At 43.6% G+C, this 21,409-nt stretch overlaps 1 protein-coding gene across 1 annotated transcript in view; it reads right to left on the bottom strand.

Annotated features, from left to right (window-relative positions):
* Positions 1 to 11,898, bottom strand: part of LOC104320245 (maltase-glucoamylase-like) — a 45,988-nt gene extending 34,090 nt beyond the window's left edge. The window contains exons 1-8 of the mRNA XM_069799804.1: positions 11,184 to 11,898; positions 10,075 to 10,148; positions 6,470 to 6,590; positions 6,188 to 6,297; positions 4,921 to 5,072; positions 3,520 to 3,691; positions 1,878 to 1,977; positions 982 to 1,094 (exon numbers count right to left, since the gene is read on the bottom strand). Of these exons, the coding sequence (XP_069655905.1) occupies positions 982 to 1,094; positions 1,878 to 1,977; positions 3,520 to 3,691; positions 4,921 to 5,072; positions 6,188 to 6,297; positions 6,470 to 6,590; positions 10,075 to 10,148; positions 11,184 to 11,307 (966 nt within the window). The 5' untranslated portion in view covers positions 11,308 to 11,898. The remainder of the gene's footprint in view (positions 1 to 981; positions 1,095 to 1,877; positions 1,978 to 3,519; positions 3,692 to 4,920; positions 5,073 to 6,187; positions 6,298 to 6,469; positions 6,591 to 10,074; positions 10,149 to 11,183) is intronic.
* Positions 11,899 to 21,409: the final 9,511 nt, after the last annotated feature.

Raw genomic sequence — 21,409 nt, 5'->3', positions numbered from 1 at the left:
ATCAGAGATTCAACTCAAGTACGATAAAGTGCATTTTACACAATCACCTGCAGCTGCTATATTTTTCCTGTGCTCTTCCCCCCCCCCCAAAAAAACCCCAAATGTGAATGATGTGAAGAATGATGTATCCATTGCTATCAATCAAGTTATTTATTATATTATATCATATCATATCTATCATATAATATTTATATGCTATAAAATTGCCACCTCATTCTGTTTTCTGGCATTGCACCCATTTATTTGCTGCCTTACCAAAAAAGTGTAAGCTCTTAGTTTTAATAATATTTTTTTATCATGTATTTATACAGCAGGGAATACCACAATGTCAATACCCCTGACCTGAGGAGCAGAATTACTAAGGAGAGGCAAGGTAAAGAAAAGCTGCAGAATGAACCTATAAAAATTGTGATGATCTAAGTAAGGGGAAACTGTATAGAAATAAGGGAAACTGCATGAAGAGAAGAGGATGAGAAAAGAAGAAAAAATTTAGTCCAAATTTAAAGATTTAAGTTACTAAGGAACTAAACTTAATGCTGTTTAAAGACCTATGTATCCTTTCTTTAAGAAGTTATTGAAACCTTGATTTGGCCCCCCCAAAATACAAATGGGAATTACTTGCCATAGATACGTTAATAGATACGTAGAGGTACAGATACTTTGCTACCATAAAATCATGCTCTCTTAAAATCACACAGGTTAGGGGCAACGTTGAGTTATAATTCTGGATTAATAAAATAGTGAAGAGTCATGGAAATAGAGGGGGAGAAAAGAAAACTTAAAGAAAAAAAAAATGTTCAATGCCTAACTTCTCAAGATAAACTACAGGATGATGGAGGTTGGAGATCATCTACTCAAAGATCACCCGTGGTCAAAGCAGAACGAGCAAGAGCCATTTGCCCGGGGCTGTCCTCAGTCATGCTTTGAGCGTCTCCAAGGATGGAAGATCTACTACCTTTGGGCTGGGGTTCGCCAACGTACCTTCACGTACTCCTGCACCACTCGCTCGGGGGTGTCTCCCAAGAAGACGTAAAAATCAAGAATTCCCCCAATTGTTCTGTAAGTGACAGCCGGCGCCGGCTGCACGGCGAACTCTGCGAGCAAAAAACGCACAAAATCAATTTGGGGTATTACCTAAATCTCGAATAACTGGGATGCTGATACAAAAGATATAAAAATTGTTTAGGAGAAAATATAAAACAAACATATTCAAACCAAAACCGTTACTGGAGCTTGCAAGGTAGGTGGAAAGTTTCCAGCTCTTTTTTGTTTCCTAAAAATGTCCATATTTACAGTCCAGAAAGAGAAGAGAAAGCCAATGGCACAACTTCTTCTCATTATATTTTCAGTCTCAAGACGCTTGAATATTTTGTAAGCGCCCAAATATGTACACACTTATTTAAGGGAAATTAAGGGCATATGTCAACAAGTGCTGCTCAGTATAAATTTAGGCTCAGATTTTCATATCTTGTACTGAAACATCCCTGAACATGAGCAAAAATGCTCACGAGGTGTGCGACACTGGTCTTGCAACACAACCTTAATGCTGTTCATATAGGAAACATGAGTAAATTTGAAAAAATGGCTGCAGTCACAGATTTTAAGATAACTTTTGTCAAAACTTAACATGTGACTGTATTTTTTAAAAAATCTACATCAACTCAGCAGGGTTGCAGTGCAATAGCCCTGCAGATTATTTTTATATATATATATGTGTGTGTGTGTGTGTGTGTGTACTTTGCAATCCTTAGAGCCATGGAGAAGGCATTCTTACCCGTTGGCTTGCACATCATTTAAATAATAACTAATAATGATTATAATTAATAATAATAAATAATTTCAATTTTTTGCAATACTTATGGAGAAGACACCCTTACCCATGGCATTGCTATTCATCAAGAAAACACCAAGCGAGGCTCCGGTGTTGTCTTCCAAACACAAGAAGAAAGTCTGAACACCGTATAAGTTATCCATGTTCTTAAAGGAAAATAGAAAAGCCGATTAAAAAAAACCCAGTAACTATATGCACCCTGCAGTATCCCAAAAATATATCACATGTGAGGTTAAACTTGTCAAAATCACTGACACTAACCTAATTTTTTTTATTTCTCCTTTTTATGGGAATGTCTTTAAGTTGCTTAAAATCTGTTGAAAGCACAAATTTGGGGAAATCTACCCCAAATTTGAGCAGTTTGGATAAGAACTCCCACATAGCCATTATTTAAGAGATGAAGATTATAAATTGCATCTCTAGTAGAGATGGAAAGAAAATAAAGGAGACCTTTTCTGCAATAAGTTTTGTTGATAGTGAGGCAAATTCTGGTTTTCAGTTCAAAAATCAAAATAGATGTATCAGACCATAGGCGATGTCTCAAATCTTTGAAAGATTTTTTTTGTTTTTTCTTCTAAACCATTAACTAACTGCAAACATGGAGCTGCTCCCCAAATCCCATTCACATCACTCCTATTTCAGCAAAAGACTTCAGGACTTACTCCAAATTCAGCATAAGGATCAGTGCTGCATTAAACAATCTCCGTTTAATACTCCTTTAATCTCACATAATGAAAAACAATTTTAGATGGAGTTTGAGATGCTAGAGTTATAACCAAGCTGGTTTAGAGACTCAAATAAAATCAAGTGTAAAAATACTCTTACTATTGCTTCTGCCATGATTTACGTTACTTTTCTTGCTCCTTATTGTTGATTGTTGATTATACACCAGCAATTTAATGTTTTCTATTGGGGGTTTTCTGCAACATTAACTTGTCAAGCGCTTATACGCTCTACCAAACATCTCCTTTTGCTCATCAAGCCTGAAATCTATGAATAAGCACAGCAATAACATTTGACTATTTCCCCCAAAGCACCCCAAAAAAATGTTGCATGTAGGAATCCAAGTCAGAAAAAGCAATAAGCAAAAAATGAGTATAAGTACTAATGACTGATTTCTAAATCACAAATTTGGCAAGTTGATGCAGTGATAAAGCAATATAGGGTCAAAAACTCGTGGATTCAGGATAAAAGATCTCACTGCAGATGGAAAAATATGTTTTTACGCTTCTTGAAAACCAGATGCCCTAGAAATCACCTTGGAAAAAAGGTGGAAAATGTCGAAACAAAATAATTGCTGGCAGAGCTATTTTGCTTTATAAAGCAACAGCTGCTAAGGGCAACTGTGCATTATTTCCTAAGATATGACGCTACGGAAGAAAATATGCTGTATCTACCGAATTTTGCACACAGCAGTTCAGGGGCAGGAAAAAACAGCAAAAATCAAAGCCCATCAAATATTAATTTTCATTAGCTGATTTGCAGCAAAACCCAACCAATTCAATCCAAATATTTCGGAAAAACTATTCCAAGAGGAATTTTATTCAGTGGTATCTCACATTTTGCAACACTTGGCAAGTCTTTAAGGAAAAAAAGGAAAAATCAGTGGATATTGTTAGTGTGCCAACTATGGCTGGATTCAATAATTTGCCTGAAAAGAAGTAAAATGTAATAAAATAAATGCTTACTCCCGAAGGGGCCTGGTCCCTGCTGAATATGGGCCAGGTTTTCCATCTGATGTCGTGTTGGTATTGCTTATGCACATGCTCACCCACCCCGTAGATATTGCTGCTGGGGAGTTTGATGGAGAGTTGTAAAAACTGCTCGGCGTACAGCAGCGGGCCGATGGTGGTATCAAACCTGGCGAAACGATGAAATGTTGCATAAAGAATTTTATGATGAAGGTTGGATCCATTAGTATCGCTAAACCCCTCCCCAAAAACCCAAGCAGTTATTTTAGAAAGCATTTGCATCATGTGACACAACTAATTTTGTCATATGCATCTCATAACTTGGGCAAAACCAGTCATGTTGCATATTGTAGTAAAAATACTGTGTGTTTTTACCAATAATATATTAACTGTGAATTTTTTTTCATTAAAACCATAAAATGCAACATTATAAATGTTACAAATAAATAAAAGCCTAAGAAAAATTTAAGCAAGCTTCTAAAGCACTGTTTCAAACAGGGCCCGTTGAATTAAATTATTCTCCCCTCCATGTGCCAACAAAATCAGTCCTGAGCATCCACTCCATCTTTCACACTCTCACCAATGGTAAATAAGTCTTTAGAGAGGCTTTTATAAAAGCAAACAAAAAAAATAGCAGGAAAAAAAGTAAATCCTAAGTAATTAAACTTGAAGAGTTGATAGCATTCCAACTCCTGCTAGCGGTCAGCTAAGTAATCGCTTTCTAATTGATTTAATAAATATTTATTCCTGAGGCTTCCGCCTTTCAGTGGGTCTCAGTGCAAGGCTGTTAGCCCAGCTTTGCTTTCTTTAGGTCTGGGGGTTTTTTTAGAAAACAAAGAGATTAAAATCCTTCGGTACAGAAGCACTTTGAATATTTTACTTACAATTTTCTAGGACCAGCTTAGCACTGGTTGGTACCAAATAGTTTCCAAACACACACCTAAAGCTCAACCTGATTTTGGGTGTTGAGAACTTCGGGAGAAGCATCAAAAATAAGACATGATAGATCATAAAAAAGTGATGCTGGGAAGGACTTCTCATCATAATTGATGAATCAATGGCACATTTCATCAATTCTCCCTGGGATTAAGGGGACAAGAGGGCCCAGAGCCAACACGGCAAAACTCAAACCCCAGGGAGACAGACCTCCCCATCCATGATACTTTCTATGGAAAGTGTCCTTCCATATTGCTTTATCCATCAAAATAAGATGGCAAAACCTAAACCCTGTGAGATAGACCTCCACACCCCCAAATTTTATGCGGAAAGAGTCTTTCCATTCTGCTTATCCATCAAAAGGAGAGAAGCAGCAGCTTGCATGTCTCAGGGGGCACCTAACGCAATGCAGACCTTCAGCGAAAACAAATTTTATGGATAAAAAGCCCAAAATTTACTCACACAACTTTTCCATTGCTTGCTCTGGTCACCTTGATGCCAAAGGGATTTTGCTGGACATCAACTTTATATTTTAAGCTGGAGGCTGCTGGACCACTGAAAGGTCCCACGTGTTCATGGGGGACTTCAAATCTTTGTGTTTTAGGATCGGTGATCTACACATGTTTAAAGAAAAAAATAAGTTCCAAGAACAAAATAAGTAATTTAGAAATTAATGGCTCATTTTAACGCTTTCCAGCACGACCATCCAAATCTGACTTGGCGAAAAAACCCCACCCATTGACAATACCGCAGCACAACAAGAAGTGGTCAACGTCAACACATGGCAAAATTGAGACTGTGCAAACCTACTCAGCCTCTTTATTTGGGTAGATACAACAGTATTTCCCATTATTGCTTGATCGGAGGGTACTTTTCCCATGGGAAATATGCAGGAGGCAGAATTCTGCACAACCGTGTTTGTAGGCATTGCCCAGCTCTTCTTCAGCGCCTCATTTGCGGTCTCTCTACATGTCCTACCTTGGCTGGGTGGAACCAAACTCAGTCTGGCTTCCAGATTTCTGGCAGGAGAACATGTGGCAAACACCCTCCAGCCCCAAGAAAATTTTAAAAAGGACAAAAAGAAAAAAAGGATGAAAAAAGAATAAAGATCAAAAGTTTTTTTAAAAAAAAAAGAAAAAAAAGAAACAAGAAGAAAAGAAGAAAGAAAAAAGAAAAAGAAAAGATAAACAGAAAAAAGAAAAAAGAAAAAGAAAAAAGGAAAAGAAAACAAAAAAAAAGAAAAAAGAAGAAAAAATTTAAAAAAACCCAAACAAATGAAAAAGACCCAAACAGAAGTCCTGTCCAGCCCCAAAATCCATGTATTTTGGCACATTTAATACACACTGAACACAGAATTTTCCATAAAATGCAAAGCGCTTTGGAAGTGAAAGCCTTCTGCCGAAACAATCGTGAGATTTAGATGAATAAATGTGTTTGGCCCAAAACCATTTTCCAATGAAGAGGGGGAGAAAAAAGAAGAAGGATAAAATCTGATCTTTTTAAAGGTATTTGTACTTTTTCATGCACAAATCCTGCTGTGTTAAACCGTTGGTTCTCTGGGTACAAAAAAGCCTCTTCTGGTCAAAACTTTTCCTTGGAAGTACAAGGATGTATTTTGGTGGGAGTCATGGGATGAGAAAGAGAATTAATCTGCCTTTATAACCCCACAGCATCTCCCTCGTGGACAAGGCAGGCCAAAATCTTGCCATAACAGGGTGGAAAAACTCACCTTGAACCGAAACCGATTTTGTGTCTGATACTCCGCCGTGAGGAGGACGGTGTTGATATCATTCCCAAAAAGTGAAGGTGAGGAGAGCCGCGTCAACGTAGCTTGAAACCCTTGGGCGGGGAAATGAAAACAAATATGAAATGAAATGATGACAAAATGAAATGAAACGAAATGAATAAAGTAAAATAGAGTAGACTAGAATAGAGTAGACTAGAATAGGTCAATTATATTGAAATGGAAGTCTGCGTGCACCTAATTCTGCGAGCTTTGGTCCCAGCTTACCCTCCTGGGTTTTTCGCAGCCCGCCATCCACTCTGTAGCTATGGTTTGAAGAGAAAAAGCACCACGGCACGTTGGTGTCACTCTGAGGGCTCCAGCAGCAGCCACGGAGGGTGCAGAGCCTCTGGTCCAAAAGAGGAGATTTTAATACAAATAAATCCCATAATAAAATGCAGCCACCAGAAAACCCTATATAATATTTGCAACAGGTTCGACTCCGTCCCTGGATGACCTCTCAGGTCCGTTTGGTGGCAAAGAGCATGGACAGGTTGTTTGGGGGATTCAAAGTGGAAAATTGCTCATTAGTTCTGAAAAAAAACGAGGATTCTGGGCATTTGTTCTTTCTTAAAGCCGTGGGTTACACAAGTCTGTTAAAGGAATTATTGAATTGTTTGAGCCGTGACAGCCACAACAAGGGTGGAGAGATGTCATGCACTGAAGACTGTATAAAACTGAAAGTTGGTTTTGCTTTTAATATAGTGAAAAAAAACAATAATTTGAGTATAAAGACAAAGCCATGAGTTCCTCTATGTATCATGGACATCTCCATTTGCCGCATTGCATGTATCACCAACCCAGCATTGGTCACGTCAACCTCAATACCAAAAATGTCCACATGAGTTCTGCACAGGCTCAAATGGAGAAAAAAAACACCTTTTTTTTATTAATGAACAACAACAAAAAACAAACCCAAGCAACGCAATCCATCATTTAAAACATGTATCTTGATGTGGTGACACCAACCTCTCCAGCCCAATAAACCAGAACACCTTCACTTTGCTATTAGAAATTAAGTTAGTCACCCGCTTTTTAATTGAGTTCTACCTCTGAAGGTAAGATGTGGGTCATATATCACTTTAAACATTATTTTTTTATGTCGTTAATGAAATAAGTCATTCCCGGGGTCAAAGTGTCACAGTGATACCAAGGGAACTTGACAGGGAGCCAAGGGCTGCGTCCATAAACGACCTCAGCCCTACCTGCAGATCTCCAGGACCAAGCACGGACGTCCTATAAAGCCACCCCAAATAAACCCAGCTCCACTGTCTATTCAAATAGATTAACAACTATTTAAACCGTCTTAATGACTGTTAGGATTAAATATTAAAAAAATATTGTTCAATATCAGAGGTGACCCCAAAGCCTGGTTGGTTAATATTCACTTTCTCCAATTTTTTAAGTGTCCTTCACCCTCTTCCAATTATTCTTCCCTCTTCCTAGACCAAGGACTATTTAAATAGAATTATTAAAATTAGAATAATTAAATATGACATTAAATACAGTTCATGACCATTAATGACTTTGTACTTTCAGGAAGCATCAAGTATATATACACAGACATATATATATATATAAACACACCTCTTAGAGTGTATATATTTTATAGTATATATCTTTCATGTCCAGCACTGAGAAAGGAGCAGAGTCCACCCCCAAAATTATTTATTTATATATACAACTGTATAAATTTATATACATAAAATATTATGTTTTGTTATGCTATATTGTGTTATGTTGTATATTATATACAGTATATTTATTTCTATATACTTCATATATATATACACTTTTATATATATATATATATATATAAAAACTTTCTATAGTATATATATTTTAGAGTCTATATCTTTCATGCCCAGCACTGAGAAAGGAGCAGAGTCCACCTGAAAAATTGGGGGGGGGGGTGTTATATATATACATAACATATATTATGTCATCTTGTACTGTATCGTATTGTATTATATTATATTACATGTAGTATAGTATATTTATTTATATACACTTTTATATATAAAAATACATATATATATTAAAAAACCTTTTATAGTGTATATATTTTATAGTCTATATCTTTCATGTCCAGCACCAAGAAAGGAGCAGGGTCCACCAGAAAATTATTTGCACTGTTATAAAAGTTATCGCTTTATGTAAATAAACGTTAATGCTCGTCCCACCCTCGGGGCCATAAAAACCACCCAACAGATACCGAGATGAAACAGAGCCCCGGAGACCAAATCCAGGCTTATTTAGAGAGAAGGCGGACACAGGCAGAGATTTTATCGCAGCGTAAGTGGTAACTCCCGAACTCTGCCCCAGGGGTGAAGGCAAAGGCGTGACCGCACCATTATTTTACATAAACCCACAGAAATCATCCAATTTATCAGAAAATTCTCACGAGCATGTGTCCCAGCCGCAAGGGGTCATTTTTCAGGATGTTTTCCTGCCTCGTCAACCTTTGCTCTCGTTTGCAGTGAGCAGTTAACGAATACCAACTCTCCTCCATCCTACGCATGGTTAATAAATAAGTATTTTCGGTAATTCTAGTTAGACGTGCTCGTTCGCTGGCTTTTTATGTATATTTTGCATGAATGAGGAAAGCAAGGCTTTCTATCAGCTATACAAGCTTACATGTGATTTAAATTAATTGTCATTTTCCCAGCGAGCCTTTAGCCTGAAATCCACTTAATGGTAAAAAAGGCAGCAGCAAATCACCTTTATTATTCATTATTATTATTGAAATAAATCCAATAATTCTGCAAAATCAACTCCTCATGAAGGAAATAGGATTTTCAGCTTGTTCGCTTTGTGGCCCTGCTCTGTTCCGCACCGAACCTTATTAAAAAAAACAATTAAATCTTAGGGGTGATGCAAAATGTGGGACTTAAATAAAGACATAAATAATAAACCAAATCTTCGGCACAACTGTGGCGAGATTTCCCGCAATATGTGACGGCTGCGTTGCTTCTCTGTTTTTATTCTCAAATTCAGCATATTTAATACTAATAGTAAATTATTACTTTAACACTAATATTAAATTATAAGTTAATATTTAACGTTAGTCACTTGGTACACACAGGTGGCTCCAAGGTATTAATTAAAGATTAAAACGATCCGCAAGAATGCTCCGATGCTACGTGCCATCTCCCATGGAAAAGAGGACTTTGCTGTCAGTTTGACCTTTAATTACAGTTTTAGTGGCCAGATTGTAATAAATGTTATTTTATGATATGATGATAGTGGGTTTTGCTGGAAAACTGAAATAATTTACCTCGTTTTCTAAATTCTCCACTATCGAGACGGCACCAATGTAAGAGAGCGACGGAGACTCAATTTGCTTTGGAAAACATTGCAATATTACAGCCTAAAAATCATATGTATCTTGACGAGCTAATTTGTATTTTAATATGCTGTTAGAAATGTTAATATCTGACATCATGCCAAAAAAAAGGCAGTTCTGCAAAGCGGAAATATTTCCAAATCAGTTGGTGTTGGCCCAATTTTGTTCCCAACTTGAATTTAAATCAACAGGATGGACTTTGTCCCTGCTCCAAGTTGCTCCCACAAGGAGAAAAATCCAACTTAGTAATGGGCTGAAATTGGTTAAATTTGTTACTATCGGTGGTTGCACGTCACCAGAAAATATTCAGGCAGTTGCTGGTTGAAAAATGGTTAAAAATACCTGCCCTGGTATAAACAAGGTAATTTATTTTGTTATTAAATGGGAGTAATTTATCCCACAGGTGGTAGGCTATAAAACCTATTTTTTTTTTTCTTCTAGGCTATTAAACCTATTTTTTTTGCTTCTTTTTCTCATGTTTTCAGACCTTGGTGGCAACTTGGTCTGGGATGCAGTCGATCCGCTCGGCTGTTCCCACGTTTGGGCAGTGTGGGGAAAATTCTGTAAGGCAGAGAAATGAAGGGGTTAATGTCAATAATTTTAAATCATTATTACTATTGCTATCGCTATCATGATTGCTATTATTACTATTGTTACTGCTATTGCTACTACTATTACTGTTGTTGTTGTTAGTATTATTATTAAATGTCCTTTTAACGATTTTCCCAACTAATTTCTCACCATCTGGAAAGTCTCCAACCATGAACGTTGCTTCCAACAAGCCTCGACCACCACTAACTCGCTTGTTTTACAAAATTCTGTGCAACTGATGCAGATAAAGAGAGAAAAACTTCATTTTTCCAGGTTTTAAATGCAGGGGTGTCTCTAAGACAAGTGATTTCTGATGAACCGAAACAGTAAAAATATTACAGACTGCTACGGTTATTGGTTTTTCTATGTACACCAGGGCTTTGTATCCCTCCGTCTTTTTTTTTTTTAAATGATGCTTTAAATTAAAAAATACTGAAATCCTCCTCTTATGACAATTAGAAAATGAAGCAAGAGGAAACTGAGGTTTAGGGGGGATAAAATTTGCCTTTAATTATGCATCATCCCATTGATATCTGCAGCTCGACGTTGTCCCTATTATCAGCGCATGACTCTGGTTCACATTTGGTTAATGATAAAAATGGAGTAACATCAAGAGCCCATAAAAATTCTGCAACAGGCAAAAGAAAAATGTTTATTTTCATTTTTTGAGGGGGTTGGTGATTTTCCACATTTTTGAAGACCCTGATCATAATGGGCATTAAAATAATCCCCATCAGATCCTGGGAGCGGTGTCCAATTTCTGCAGGTTATAAAATAATTATTTTAAATTTTATTTATATCTATTACATTTATATATAAATATGTTTTACATAAATAAATTATAAATTCTATATTATGTGTATTTTTATGATTTAGTATATATATGTAATTATATATTTTTATATTGTATTCTTTATATATAAACAATTTTATTTTATCAAACGGATCCGTAAAGTTCAAGGCGGGGACTTTTTTTCTGATTCAGCAGCAGAAATCAGCACTTACGGCTGCTTGTGGATACGGTTTCCCTCGTTGCTAAAATCCCAATGAGGACACAGGCCACGGCCACCGCCAAACAGAAGAGGACGATGAATATAATTTCCAGTTTGCTGAATTTCTTCTTTTCCATCTATGCCCGGAAGAACGCCATTGTATAAGGAAACCAAAAATTACATTTTTGGAAGAGTATAGAAATTATTTCAATCTTAAATCATACCCCCTCATACATAGATTACTGTAAGGGCCAAGTGCGATAACTCATATTCAGAATAAATCAGGTAACTTCACTGATGTTGCAATTCATCACTGAGGGATTTCTTTTCCTCCCTGCAAACTCCTTTTAAATTTGCACAAAACAACGTTTTCATCCGACTCTAATTACGGAGATTTTTTTTTTCCATTTTACTGAGACTCCAGAACTAAAACTGAAACGATCTGCACATTTTTGTTTTGCAAGTTTTATTTTTTCAAACAAACAAAACTCCCTGTTTTCTAAAGAATGATATTAATTTGCCCTAAAAAAAAAACCACTTTAACAGGGTAGGACAGTTATTTGTAAAAGAGAAGAAAACTGTGTACATAAAAAGAACAGCGTAAGCCTGTTGCACCTCTTCACCTCTCAAGCACAAGCAGCCCCCAAAAAATGCTGAATTTTGGAAAAAAAATCCTTTTAACCACTAAACAATACAGTGACTCTGCCTCTCTGCAGTTCCCATTCACATTGACTGAATATTGACCGGGAGCCTTAAGAACTAACATTCATTTGGAGGGAAAAACTGAAATAATAATGATAATAATGATAATGAAAATTAATGAAAATTATTAATAAATTATAAAACTGAAGTATTATTGTTGTTATTATTATTATTAAAGTTTTTATTGCCCTACGCACCCACCCCAAACAACCATAACATTCAAGTTTCCGTTCTTTCATTCCCAAATACTCAAATGCTAAAAATTAAGGGTGTTTAATTTCTAAATGTCTATTCAACCACCAGGCAAATAGGCAGCAGCCAGGCAAAAATTTCTTAAAAAAGGAGTAAATTAAACTGCGTACCTTATGGCCCTTTTGCCTTCCTTTTTCAGCTGTTGCTCTCAGCTGTAAATCCATGTTTTATTCCCTCCCATTATCAGCTGGGTGCATCATTTGCTAACGAAGTCCACCAATGACGACTGCACACCTCCAATTTGGCTGGGCTATTTTTTTTTCTTTTTTTTTTTTCCTTAAGGATTTACAACTTTGCTTTGCTTATTGCGCAGAGTCCACCGTCACGAGAAACAGGTGTTTCCCTGAATTCGTGTTTCTGCCGTTGTGAATTTCACACAAGTTTTCTGCAAGCCACGACGCAATATCGAATTGCGGGAATGAAAACGTCGGGGTGTATTGGGTTTGCCTGGCAAGGTTTTAGCAGCGGGGGGGTCTACTAGGGTGACTTCTGTGAGAAGATGCCAGAAGCTTCCCCCGTGTCCGATGGAGCCAATGCCGGCCGGCTCCAAGACAGACCTACCGCCAGCCAAGGCCGAGCCCATCGGTGGTGGCGGCAGCACTTCTGGGATAACGTATTTAAGAAGGGGGAAAAAATTGCTGCACAACAGCAGCCGGAGAGAGGAGTGAGAAGATGTGAGAGAACCAACCCTGCAGACCCCCACGTCGGAGAAGAAGGAGAGGGAGGAGGTGCTCCAGAGATTCCCCTGCAGCCCGTGGTGATGAAGACCATGGTGAGGCAGGCTGTCCCCCGGCAGCCCACGTCAGTCCACAGTGAAGCAGATCTCCACCCACAGCCCATGGAGGACCCCACGCCGGAGCATGGGGTGCCCGAAGGAGGCTGGAACCCTGTGGGAAGCCTACGCTGGAGCAGGTTTGCTGGCAGGACTGGTGACCCCACGGGGTGACCTGCACTGGAGCAGGCTGTACCTGAAAGACTGCAGCCCACGGGAAGGACCCACGCTGGAGCAGTTCGTGAACAACTGCAGCCCGTGGGAAGGGCCCACATTGGAACAGTTCGTGGAGGACTGTCTCCTGTGGGAGGGACCCCACGGCAGAGCAGGGGATGAGTGAGGAGTCCTCCCCCTGAGGAGGAAGGAGCAGCAGAGACAACACGTGAGGAACCAACTCAAACCCCCATTCCCCATCCCCCTGCACCATTGTGGGGGGTAGATAAAGAATTTGGGAGTGAAGCTGTGCCTGGGAAGAAGGGAGATGTGGGAGGAAAGTGTTTTAAGATTTGGTTTTATTTCTCTTTACCCTACTCTGGTTTGATTGGTAATAAATTAAGTTAATTTTCCCCAAGTCGAGTCTCTTTTCCCCGTGACTGTTATTGCTGAGTGATATCTCCCTGTCCTTATCTCGACCCGTGAGCCTTTCATTATATTTTCTCTCCCTTGTCCAGCTGAGGAGGGGAGTGATAGAGCAGCCTTGGTGGGCGCCTGGTGTCCAGCAAGGGTCAACTCACCATACAGAGACTGCGAAAATTAGTAAAACCACTGTAAAATCAAGGTTATTTTTGTGTGTCCCGATTAGATTTGCAGGAATTAACAGCCAATTATGTCCTGAAAATCAGTCAGTTGAAAACAATGCAATTCTGGTAAATCCATGAAAGTAAGAAAATTGGTTCCAACTCAGCAAAGGTTCCTGGGACCTCCCCGGATCAAATTCCGCCCTTGAACAAAAAGCAGACACTAGGAACAAAGTGCCCACCCCTAAAATCTGCCTCTTTCACACCAAAATGATGAAACACCTACCCCAGGCATTCAGGGGGAAAAAGGAAAAAAAAAATTTAAAATTTTAAAAATTGCATTACAAAAGTCAATTCATATTGAAAAGACTCATTCAGAAACTCCACCAAAACAAACAAACAAAACAAAACACAACAAAACAAAAAAACAGAAAAAGAAAAAGAGAAACTATTCCTGCACCTCCATCCTTACAACTCACCTGGAGGGCCAGGTAGGTGCTGTTGGGGTTATTTTTCTATTTTTATGTTAAAAGTGGAAAACATGCAGAGAATCCTGACACAGAAGTTGGAGACCAGGACTCTTCCTTGTGCAAAGAGCATGTTGACCTGCAAGCAGAAGCTACCACATGTTCTTACTTGCTTAATTACTAAAGAATTCTGCTGACACAGAGAAAAACCACCAGGTGATCCCTTTTCCCCTTCATTTTAACTTTCTTTTATTTATTTGCCACATGAGTAAATGGAAGCCCACCAGGCTTGGCAGAAGCCCAACCGATTGGGCTGGTAGCAGTCAGCCTGAAGAAGGTTTATCCCACAATGAGCCCAGTCTCAAAAAATCAGGAGTTTTCATTCTATAACAATTTACACCCAGAAATCTTGATTTTATTTGCTAGCTAGGTCTTGAAATAATTTCAACCAAATGATTGCATTCCCATGGAAAAGCAATAAACTTGTTTAAAATTCATTGTCAAAGTACCCGTAGGAGATCCAGGACATTGTAACCATGGCATAAATTCCATCTGCTGATACCTGGACAGACCTTCATCCATCCGCATATCTTAAAATGGGCCAAAATAGCATTTTTGGGGGCAGCTGCAAAGCACCGCAGAGAGAAGGACCATGGTCTGAAACTGAATCTTGGTGTTATTTATGCTTCTTTGTTAGTTTGAGTTATAGCCACGAGAGTCATCACAATGACTGCGTTCCCAACCAAAACCACGCTGGGTTGAAGGAGGAAGAATTTTGCAGCTCCCCATGTAAACAAGGGAATGACTTGTCGTGAAGCTGTAAAGATAGTGGTCGCTTCTGGAGACCTTGCCATCCAAAGCGGAGCAGGTGCCTCTCAAGGTCTCACGAGGACCTGACGTGACTAGAACATGAATTTTATATCACTGTGTGTACAGAAAAATAAAAATCTTTTTTATGGCTAGTGAAAGTATAAACAGAAACTGAGGTGGAGTCAGGCGCTGCAGGAACAAGTTTCAAGATGGTTTGAACCACGATCGTGAATGTAGAGCAGTTGCTTGTGTCTGCAAATTAGTAACTGCTATTTTTCAAGGTAGACAATATGTCTCCCAAAAGCTAAATCTTACCTATTACCAAAAATGTATTATCTCCCCTTTCAGCTACGAAAAAAAAAATAAAATAAAAATTTGCTTGGGGAGGGGGGAAAAGTGTATTTTCTCTGTGACTGCTCACACCTTGGACAGATCAAAATATGCTTGACAATGGGACGTGACCAAAATCTATGGTCTGATTTGTTTGGGTTGTTGGGTTTTTTTAAACCATAATGAAATCACATCAGGAACATTTGAAAATGCAAAAAGCATAAATGACCTGAACCTGGTGTTTGTAGCTGATAATGGAGATGTTGACTGACACACTTCTGTGCCTATAAATGGGGGCAGCATGGGGAATAAACGTGATGAGTTGGAGATCTGTCCCCAGCTGCAGGTCTACGATCTCGGGGGGTCACGGAGACGTGGTGGGATGGCTTCCATGACTGGAGTGTTGCAATGGAGGGAACGAGCAGCTGAGGTTCTCTACAGACAGAGAGGAGCAGCCTCACGTTCACAGGCCCCAATCTTCATCAGGACTTCAACCACCTTGACACTGTGTGTCCAGAGAAGGGCAACGAAGCTGGTGAAGGGTCTAGAGTGCAGGTCCGATGTGGAATGGCTGAAGGAACTGGGGTTGTTTATTCTGGAGAAAAGGAGGCTGAGGGGAGACCTTATCGTGCTCTACAACTACCTGAAAGGAGGTTGTAGTGAGGTGGGAGTTGGTCTCTTTTCCCAAGTAACAAGCGATAGGACAAGAGGAAATGACCTCAGGTTGCATCAGGGGAGGTTTAGATTGGATATTAGGAAAATTTTCAGTCTACCAAAAAGGATAAGAAGTAAAAAGGGAAGCGATAAACAAAACCACCCGGGGACACAGACTTGAAGGACCAGTGATAATGGACTCAAAGACAGCCACCAGCCACTGGTGTTCTTCAGTGGGGTCCCTCACCTCCTGGGGCACAGAGCCAACCAGTCAGCGGGGTCCCTCGCCTCCCAGAAGAGGAAGATGGAGAGAAAGAGAAGAGTGAGGAAGGAGAGAACTCAAAGGGCTCCCTTCCCCTTAAGGTCCTCCACATAGGCCCCCTCCCCTTATGGCCCCCTCCCCTAGGGACCCCAGACACCCTTTTCCATAGGGTCCTACAAATCCTCTACATAACCCCATCCTTGGAACCCTGCACACCCTGTAGGGACACCCCCATTCACCCCACCCCAAACACTCCAGGCCCATAGGGACCCCCCCATACATCCTATAGGGAATCTCCTATGACTGAACCCTGACCCCCTATAGAGCCCCCCCCTATAGGCCCTGCGGGGGGGCGCTTCCCCAGCATCTCACAGCCCTCGTGCCCCCACCGATGCCAGAAGAAGGCAGGCAACACCAGGATGCAACACATTCTGTATTTGAATTATAATTTTTTTTCCCCCAGAAATACAGGGAAAAAGGGGGAAGGGAACACAAATTGGGTACAGGAAAGGAAAAAAAAAAGTTATAACAAAAAAAGGTATTTTCCCCCCACCCCTTTTCCCACCCCCTTTCTACCCCCCCAGTTTGGGATCTGGGGTCGGCTAGGACACCAAAGCTCCACCTGTACTGGAAAGAAAGTGTTAACGGACCCCAAAACCACCACCCTTTCACCCCAAAACCTGCCCCAGGAGCCTCAAGCCCCCCATATGATGCTACTCAGAGCCATTCCCAGTCCTCCCAATTTCTGGCCAGGACTCGGATCTGCTCCCCAGGGAGGATGGAGGAAGGGCCTCCCCTCTCCTGGGCCTCCAGGACCTGGGGCTTTTGGGGGCAGAAACCCTCAATTTGAGGGCAATCGGCCAACTCTGGGAAAACTGGATTAACGCCAGGTCTGGGGTAAAACAAGGGTAGCTGGGCAAGTCCCTCATCCTCCCAGTACACCAGTGAATAGCCACCATCTTCCCAGTATACTAAGTCTCCTTCTTTCCAGTATACCAGTTAAAAAACATATTTCTGGTATACTAGTGAAAAAGAAAATCCTGTCCTCCCAGTGTACCAGTAAAACCCCTGCATCCTCCTTCAGTAGTAGAGCCTTGTCCTCCCAGTAGACCAGTGAGAACGTGCCTTCCTTCCAGTATACCAGTTAAAGCTCTCACATCCTCCCAGTATACCAGTAATCAAGCTCAGTCCTCCCAGTACACTGGTGAAAAAGCAGTCTTCCTCCCCATATACCAGTTAAGAACCTCTGCCTCCCCAGTATACCAGTTTAAGAAAATACATTTTCCCAGTACGCAAGTCACTAACCACTATCCTCGCAGTATACCGGTTAAAAACCCACCTTCCTCCCAGCCTACCAGTTTACTCCTGTCCTCCCAGTACTTAAAAAGGGCCTTCCTCCCAGCATAGGAGCTAAAAAGCCTGCCTTCCTCCCAGTATACCAGTTCCCCCCCATCCTCCCAGCCCCCCAGTTCCCCCCCCATCCTCCCAGTGACCAACTGGGGGATGTACAGCCGCCCCCCCCCCCCGCTGGGTCCCCTGCGGCCCAGTGTCCGCGACTCAGGGCCAGGGTCTCCAGACATGGCGGGGTGGCCCCAGCAGCCCCCTGCCCTCGCCCGGCGCCTCCTCCTTGGCGCAGCGCCGACGACGTGAGTCCTCGCGGCCGCCGGGACCGCGACTGGGGATGCAACCAGGGCCGTTCTGGGACCCCAGGCTGGGCCCCCAACTAGGCCCCAAAGTAGGCCTGAAAGTAGGCCCGAGACCAGGCCCATAACCGTGGTAACCGGGACACACGGACCCCTCGCCAGGGCAACCGTGGCCATCATCACGGCAACCGGGGCCATCACCAGGGCAACCGGGGCCGTCACCGGGGCAACCGGGGCCATCGCTGGGGCAACCGGGGCCATCGCTGGGGCGATAACCTAGGCTGCAGTCAGGCCTGTGAGTAGGCCCCAGACTAGGCCCCGGAGTAGGCCCGAAGTTGTGGTAACTGGGCCCATAACCGTGGTAACCGGGACAGCCGGGCCCCAGCCGCGGCGCGGGCAGTCCGTGGCGGCCGGGGGGCCCGGGGTTGTCGGCGAGACTGGCGATGAAGGACGGAGAACAGACGGCCGTTGGACCCGGGCCGGAACAGGGAGGTTCCGTTGGGATGGCCTGCAGGAAACGGGCAGCGCGAGCCAGGCACTCCCGGTAGCCGCTGCGGTAACGCCGCAGGAACAGCTCCTCCGTCCCCGAGGGCTCTGTGCCAAAGAGAAACGCGGTGACCACCTCCGCCGCCCCACCCACAGCCCCAGAGCAGCCGCCCGAGAACCCGCCACGTGGCGGTGGGGCTAGGGGTGGGGTTCCCAGGGCAGGGGAAACTGAGGCACGGACCTGAGAGGGGCTGCGCCCGCAGGAACTGCACCGTTTTCTGCAGGATCTCGGCCTTCTCCACCTTGGGGTTTCGGAGGCGCTGGGGGGGGGGGGGCGCGGAGAAAGAGAGAGAGAGAGAGAGAGAGACACGGGGCGGGAAGGGGGGATGACAGACGTCACACGAACCGCGACGCCGGGGGGCAGTGGTGGCCACGGTGTCGTGACAGAACCACCATCGGGCCCCGACGGCGCCCCCAGGGAGCCGTGAGCAAGCCCCGGGGGAGGGGGGGGGTGATATGGCTCCCCTAGTGTCCCGATAGTGCCCCGATACTGTCACGATAGTGCCCCGGTAGTGTCCTGATACAGCCCTGATAGTGTCCCGACAGTGCCCCGATAGAGCCCCAATAGTGTCCCAATAGAGCTCCCCAGTAGTATCCTGATAGCGCCCCAGTAGTGTCCCAATAACACCCTGATAATATCCTGATAGCATCCCGATAGAGCCCCGACAGTCTCCCATTAGTGTCCCAATAGAGATCCCCAATAGTGTCCCGATAGCGCCACATTAGTGTCCCAATAGAGCCCCGATAGTGTCCCGACAGAGCTCCCCAATAGTGTCCCGATAGCTCCCCAACAGTGTCCCAACAGTGCCACGGTAGAGCCCCGATAGTGTCCCAATAGACCCCTGTTAGCGTTCCCAAGAGTGTCCCAATAGCATCCCGATAATGTCCCGACAGCGGCCCCCGGTGGGCGCCCGGGGCAAAGCCGCCGTAGCTGCAGTGACAGGCGACAGGCGGGATAATCACAATGGATAATCGCGAGAGAGCCCCGAGAGAGCCCCGAGCGTCAGGACAGAGTCACGATAGAGCGCCCATAGTCACAATACAGCCACGACAGACACCAAATAATTGTGATCGGGTCACAAGAGTCATGACAGACTCACGACAGAGTCCCAACAGATGTGATAGTAATGATAGAGCCCTGACAGAGCCCAGCGAGAGCTGTGAAAGTCACAACAGAGCCAGAACTGTCACGATAATTGCAGTAATCATGATAGTGCCACAGGAGAGCCTTGACAGAGCCCTGAAGGTCATTATAGAGCTGTGACAGAGCCGCGATAGTGGAGAGAGCGCCACAACAGAGCCATGACAGTCGCGATAGTATCATGATAGAGGCATGACAGAGCTGTGACGGAGCTGTGATAGTCACCGTCGAGCCCAAATAGTCATGACAGAGTCGTGATAGTCACAATAAGAGAGAGCTGGGAAGAGCCGCGATAGTCACGAGAGCGCCGCAATAGACCTGCGGTAGAACTGAGAGTTGTGACAGAGCCGCGAGAGTCGTGACAGAGCCGCGAGAGTCGTGACAGCCGCAATAGGCGCAATAGAACCACAATAATCGCAACAGAGCTGCAATAGGCATGATAGAGCCGTGATAGTCACGACAGCACTGCGATAGAGGTGCAAGAGCCGCGACAGTCACAATAGAGATTCAGTAAAGCCACGATAGTCACGATAGACGCACGATAGAGCCACGATGGTCATGATAGAGGCAACATAGGCATGATAGAGCCGTGATAGTCACAACAGAGATTCAACAGAGCCCCGATAGTCATGATAGAGGCACGATAGAGCCGCGATGGTCACAATAGAGCTGCAACGGAGCCACGATGGGCATGATAGAGGTGCGATAGTCGTGATAGAGGTGCAATAGTCGCGACAGAGCCTCACCTCATCGCGGGTGGCGGCCAGCAGCAGGAGGCGGAGCCGGTCGAGGCTGCGGTTCATGCGGTCGCGGCGACGCTTCTCCATGAGCGGCTTCAGGAGCTGCCCGGGGAGGCAGAGGGAAAGTGAGCCCCAACCCCGGCCTAACTGGGCTAAACTGGGCCAAACTGGGCTTAACTGGGCCAGGGGGCAAAGCAGGTGGGGTCACAAGGGGAGCAAACTGGGAGGGAGTGGATTGGACTGGGCCAAATTGGGCCAGGGCTGAAGCAAACCAGGCCAGGTCGTAATGGGGTTAAACTGGGAGGAGGTGGGTTGAGATGGGGTTAAACTGGGCCAAACTGGGCCAGGTCATAATGCTGCCAAACTGGGATGGGATGGGTTGAGATGGGGTTAAACTGGGCCAAAGTGGGCCAGGGCTGAACCAAACTGGGTTGGGGTTAAATTGGATTGGGTTGGGATGGGCCAAACTGGGCGAATATGGGGTCAAACTGGGCCAAACCAGCCTGGGGGCAACCAAGCCAAACTGGTCAGCCTGGGGCTAAACCAGATCAAACTGGGCTGGGATCAAATTGGTTGGGGACAAACTGGGTTGGGATGGGGCTTAACTGGGCCAAACTGGTCAGGTTGGGGTGGAACCAGGCCAGGTCCAACTGGGTCCGACCAAACTGGGAGGGCTGGAACTGAACTGGGCAGAACCAAACTGGACCAGGCTGAACTGGGCCATACTGGGAGAGGTCTGGGTCAGCAGGACCAGTTCCAACTCAAACTGGGTCGAACCCAGCCAATCTGAGCCAAACTGGGACAAACTGAGCCAAACTGGAATGAACCCGGCCAATCCAAGCTGAAATGAGACAAACTGGGATGAACCAGGCCAAGATGAGCTGAACTGGGTTGAACTGGGGTAGATCGGGTTGAAGCAGGCCAAACTGGCTGGAACCAAGCCAATATGAGCTGAACTGGGCTGTACTGGGCCAAACTGGGCCAAGTCCAAACAGCGTCAAACAGCACCAAGGCCTAACGGGATCAAGGCATGCCAAAATGGACCAAGCACAAACTGGGCTGAACTGGGCCAAATGGGTCCAAACCAGTTAAAGTCCCAACCAGGCTGAGACAGGCCAAACTGGGCTGAACTGGGCCAAACAGGACTGAACTGGTCCAATCCTAGACTGGGCTGAGCTGGGCC

Source organism: Haliaeetus albicilla, chromosome 13 (assembly GCF_947461875.1).
Source record: "Haliaeetus albicilla chromosome 13, bHalAlb1.1, whole genome shotgun sequence".
Classification (NCBI taxonomy): domain Eukaryota; kingdom Metazoa; phylum Chordata; class Aves; order Accipitriformes; family Accipitridae; genus Haliaeetus; species Haliaeetus albicilla.
Note: the sequence above shows the minus strand (reverse complement) of the source record. Positions and strands in the feature narration are given on the sequence as shown.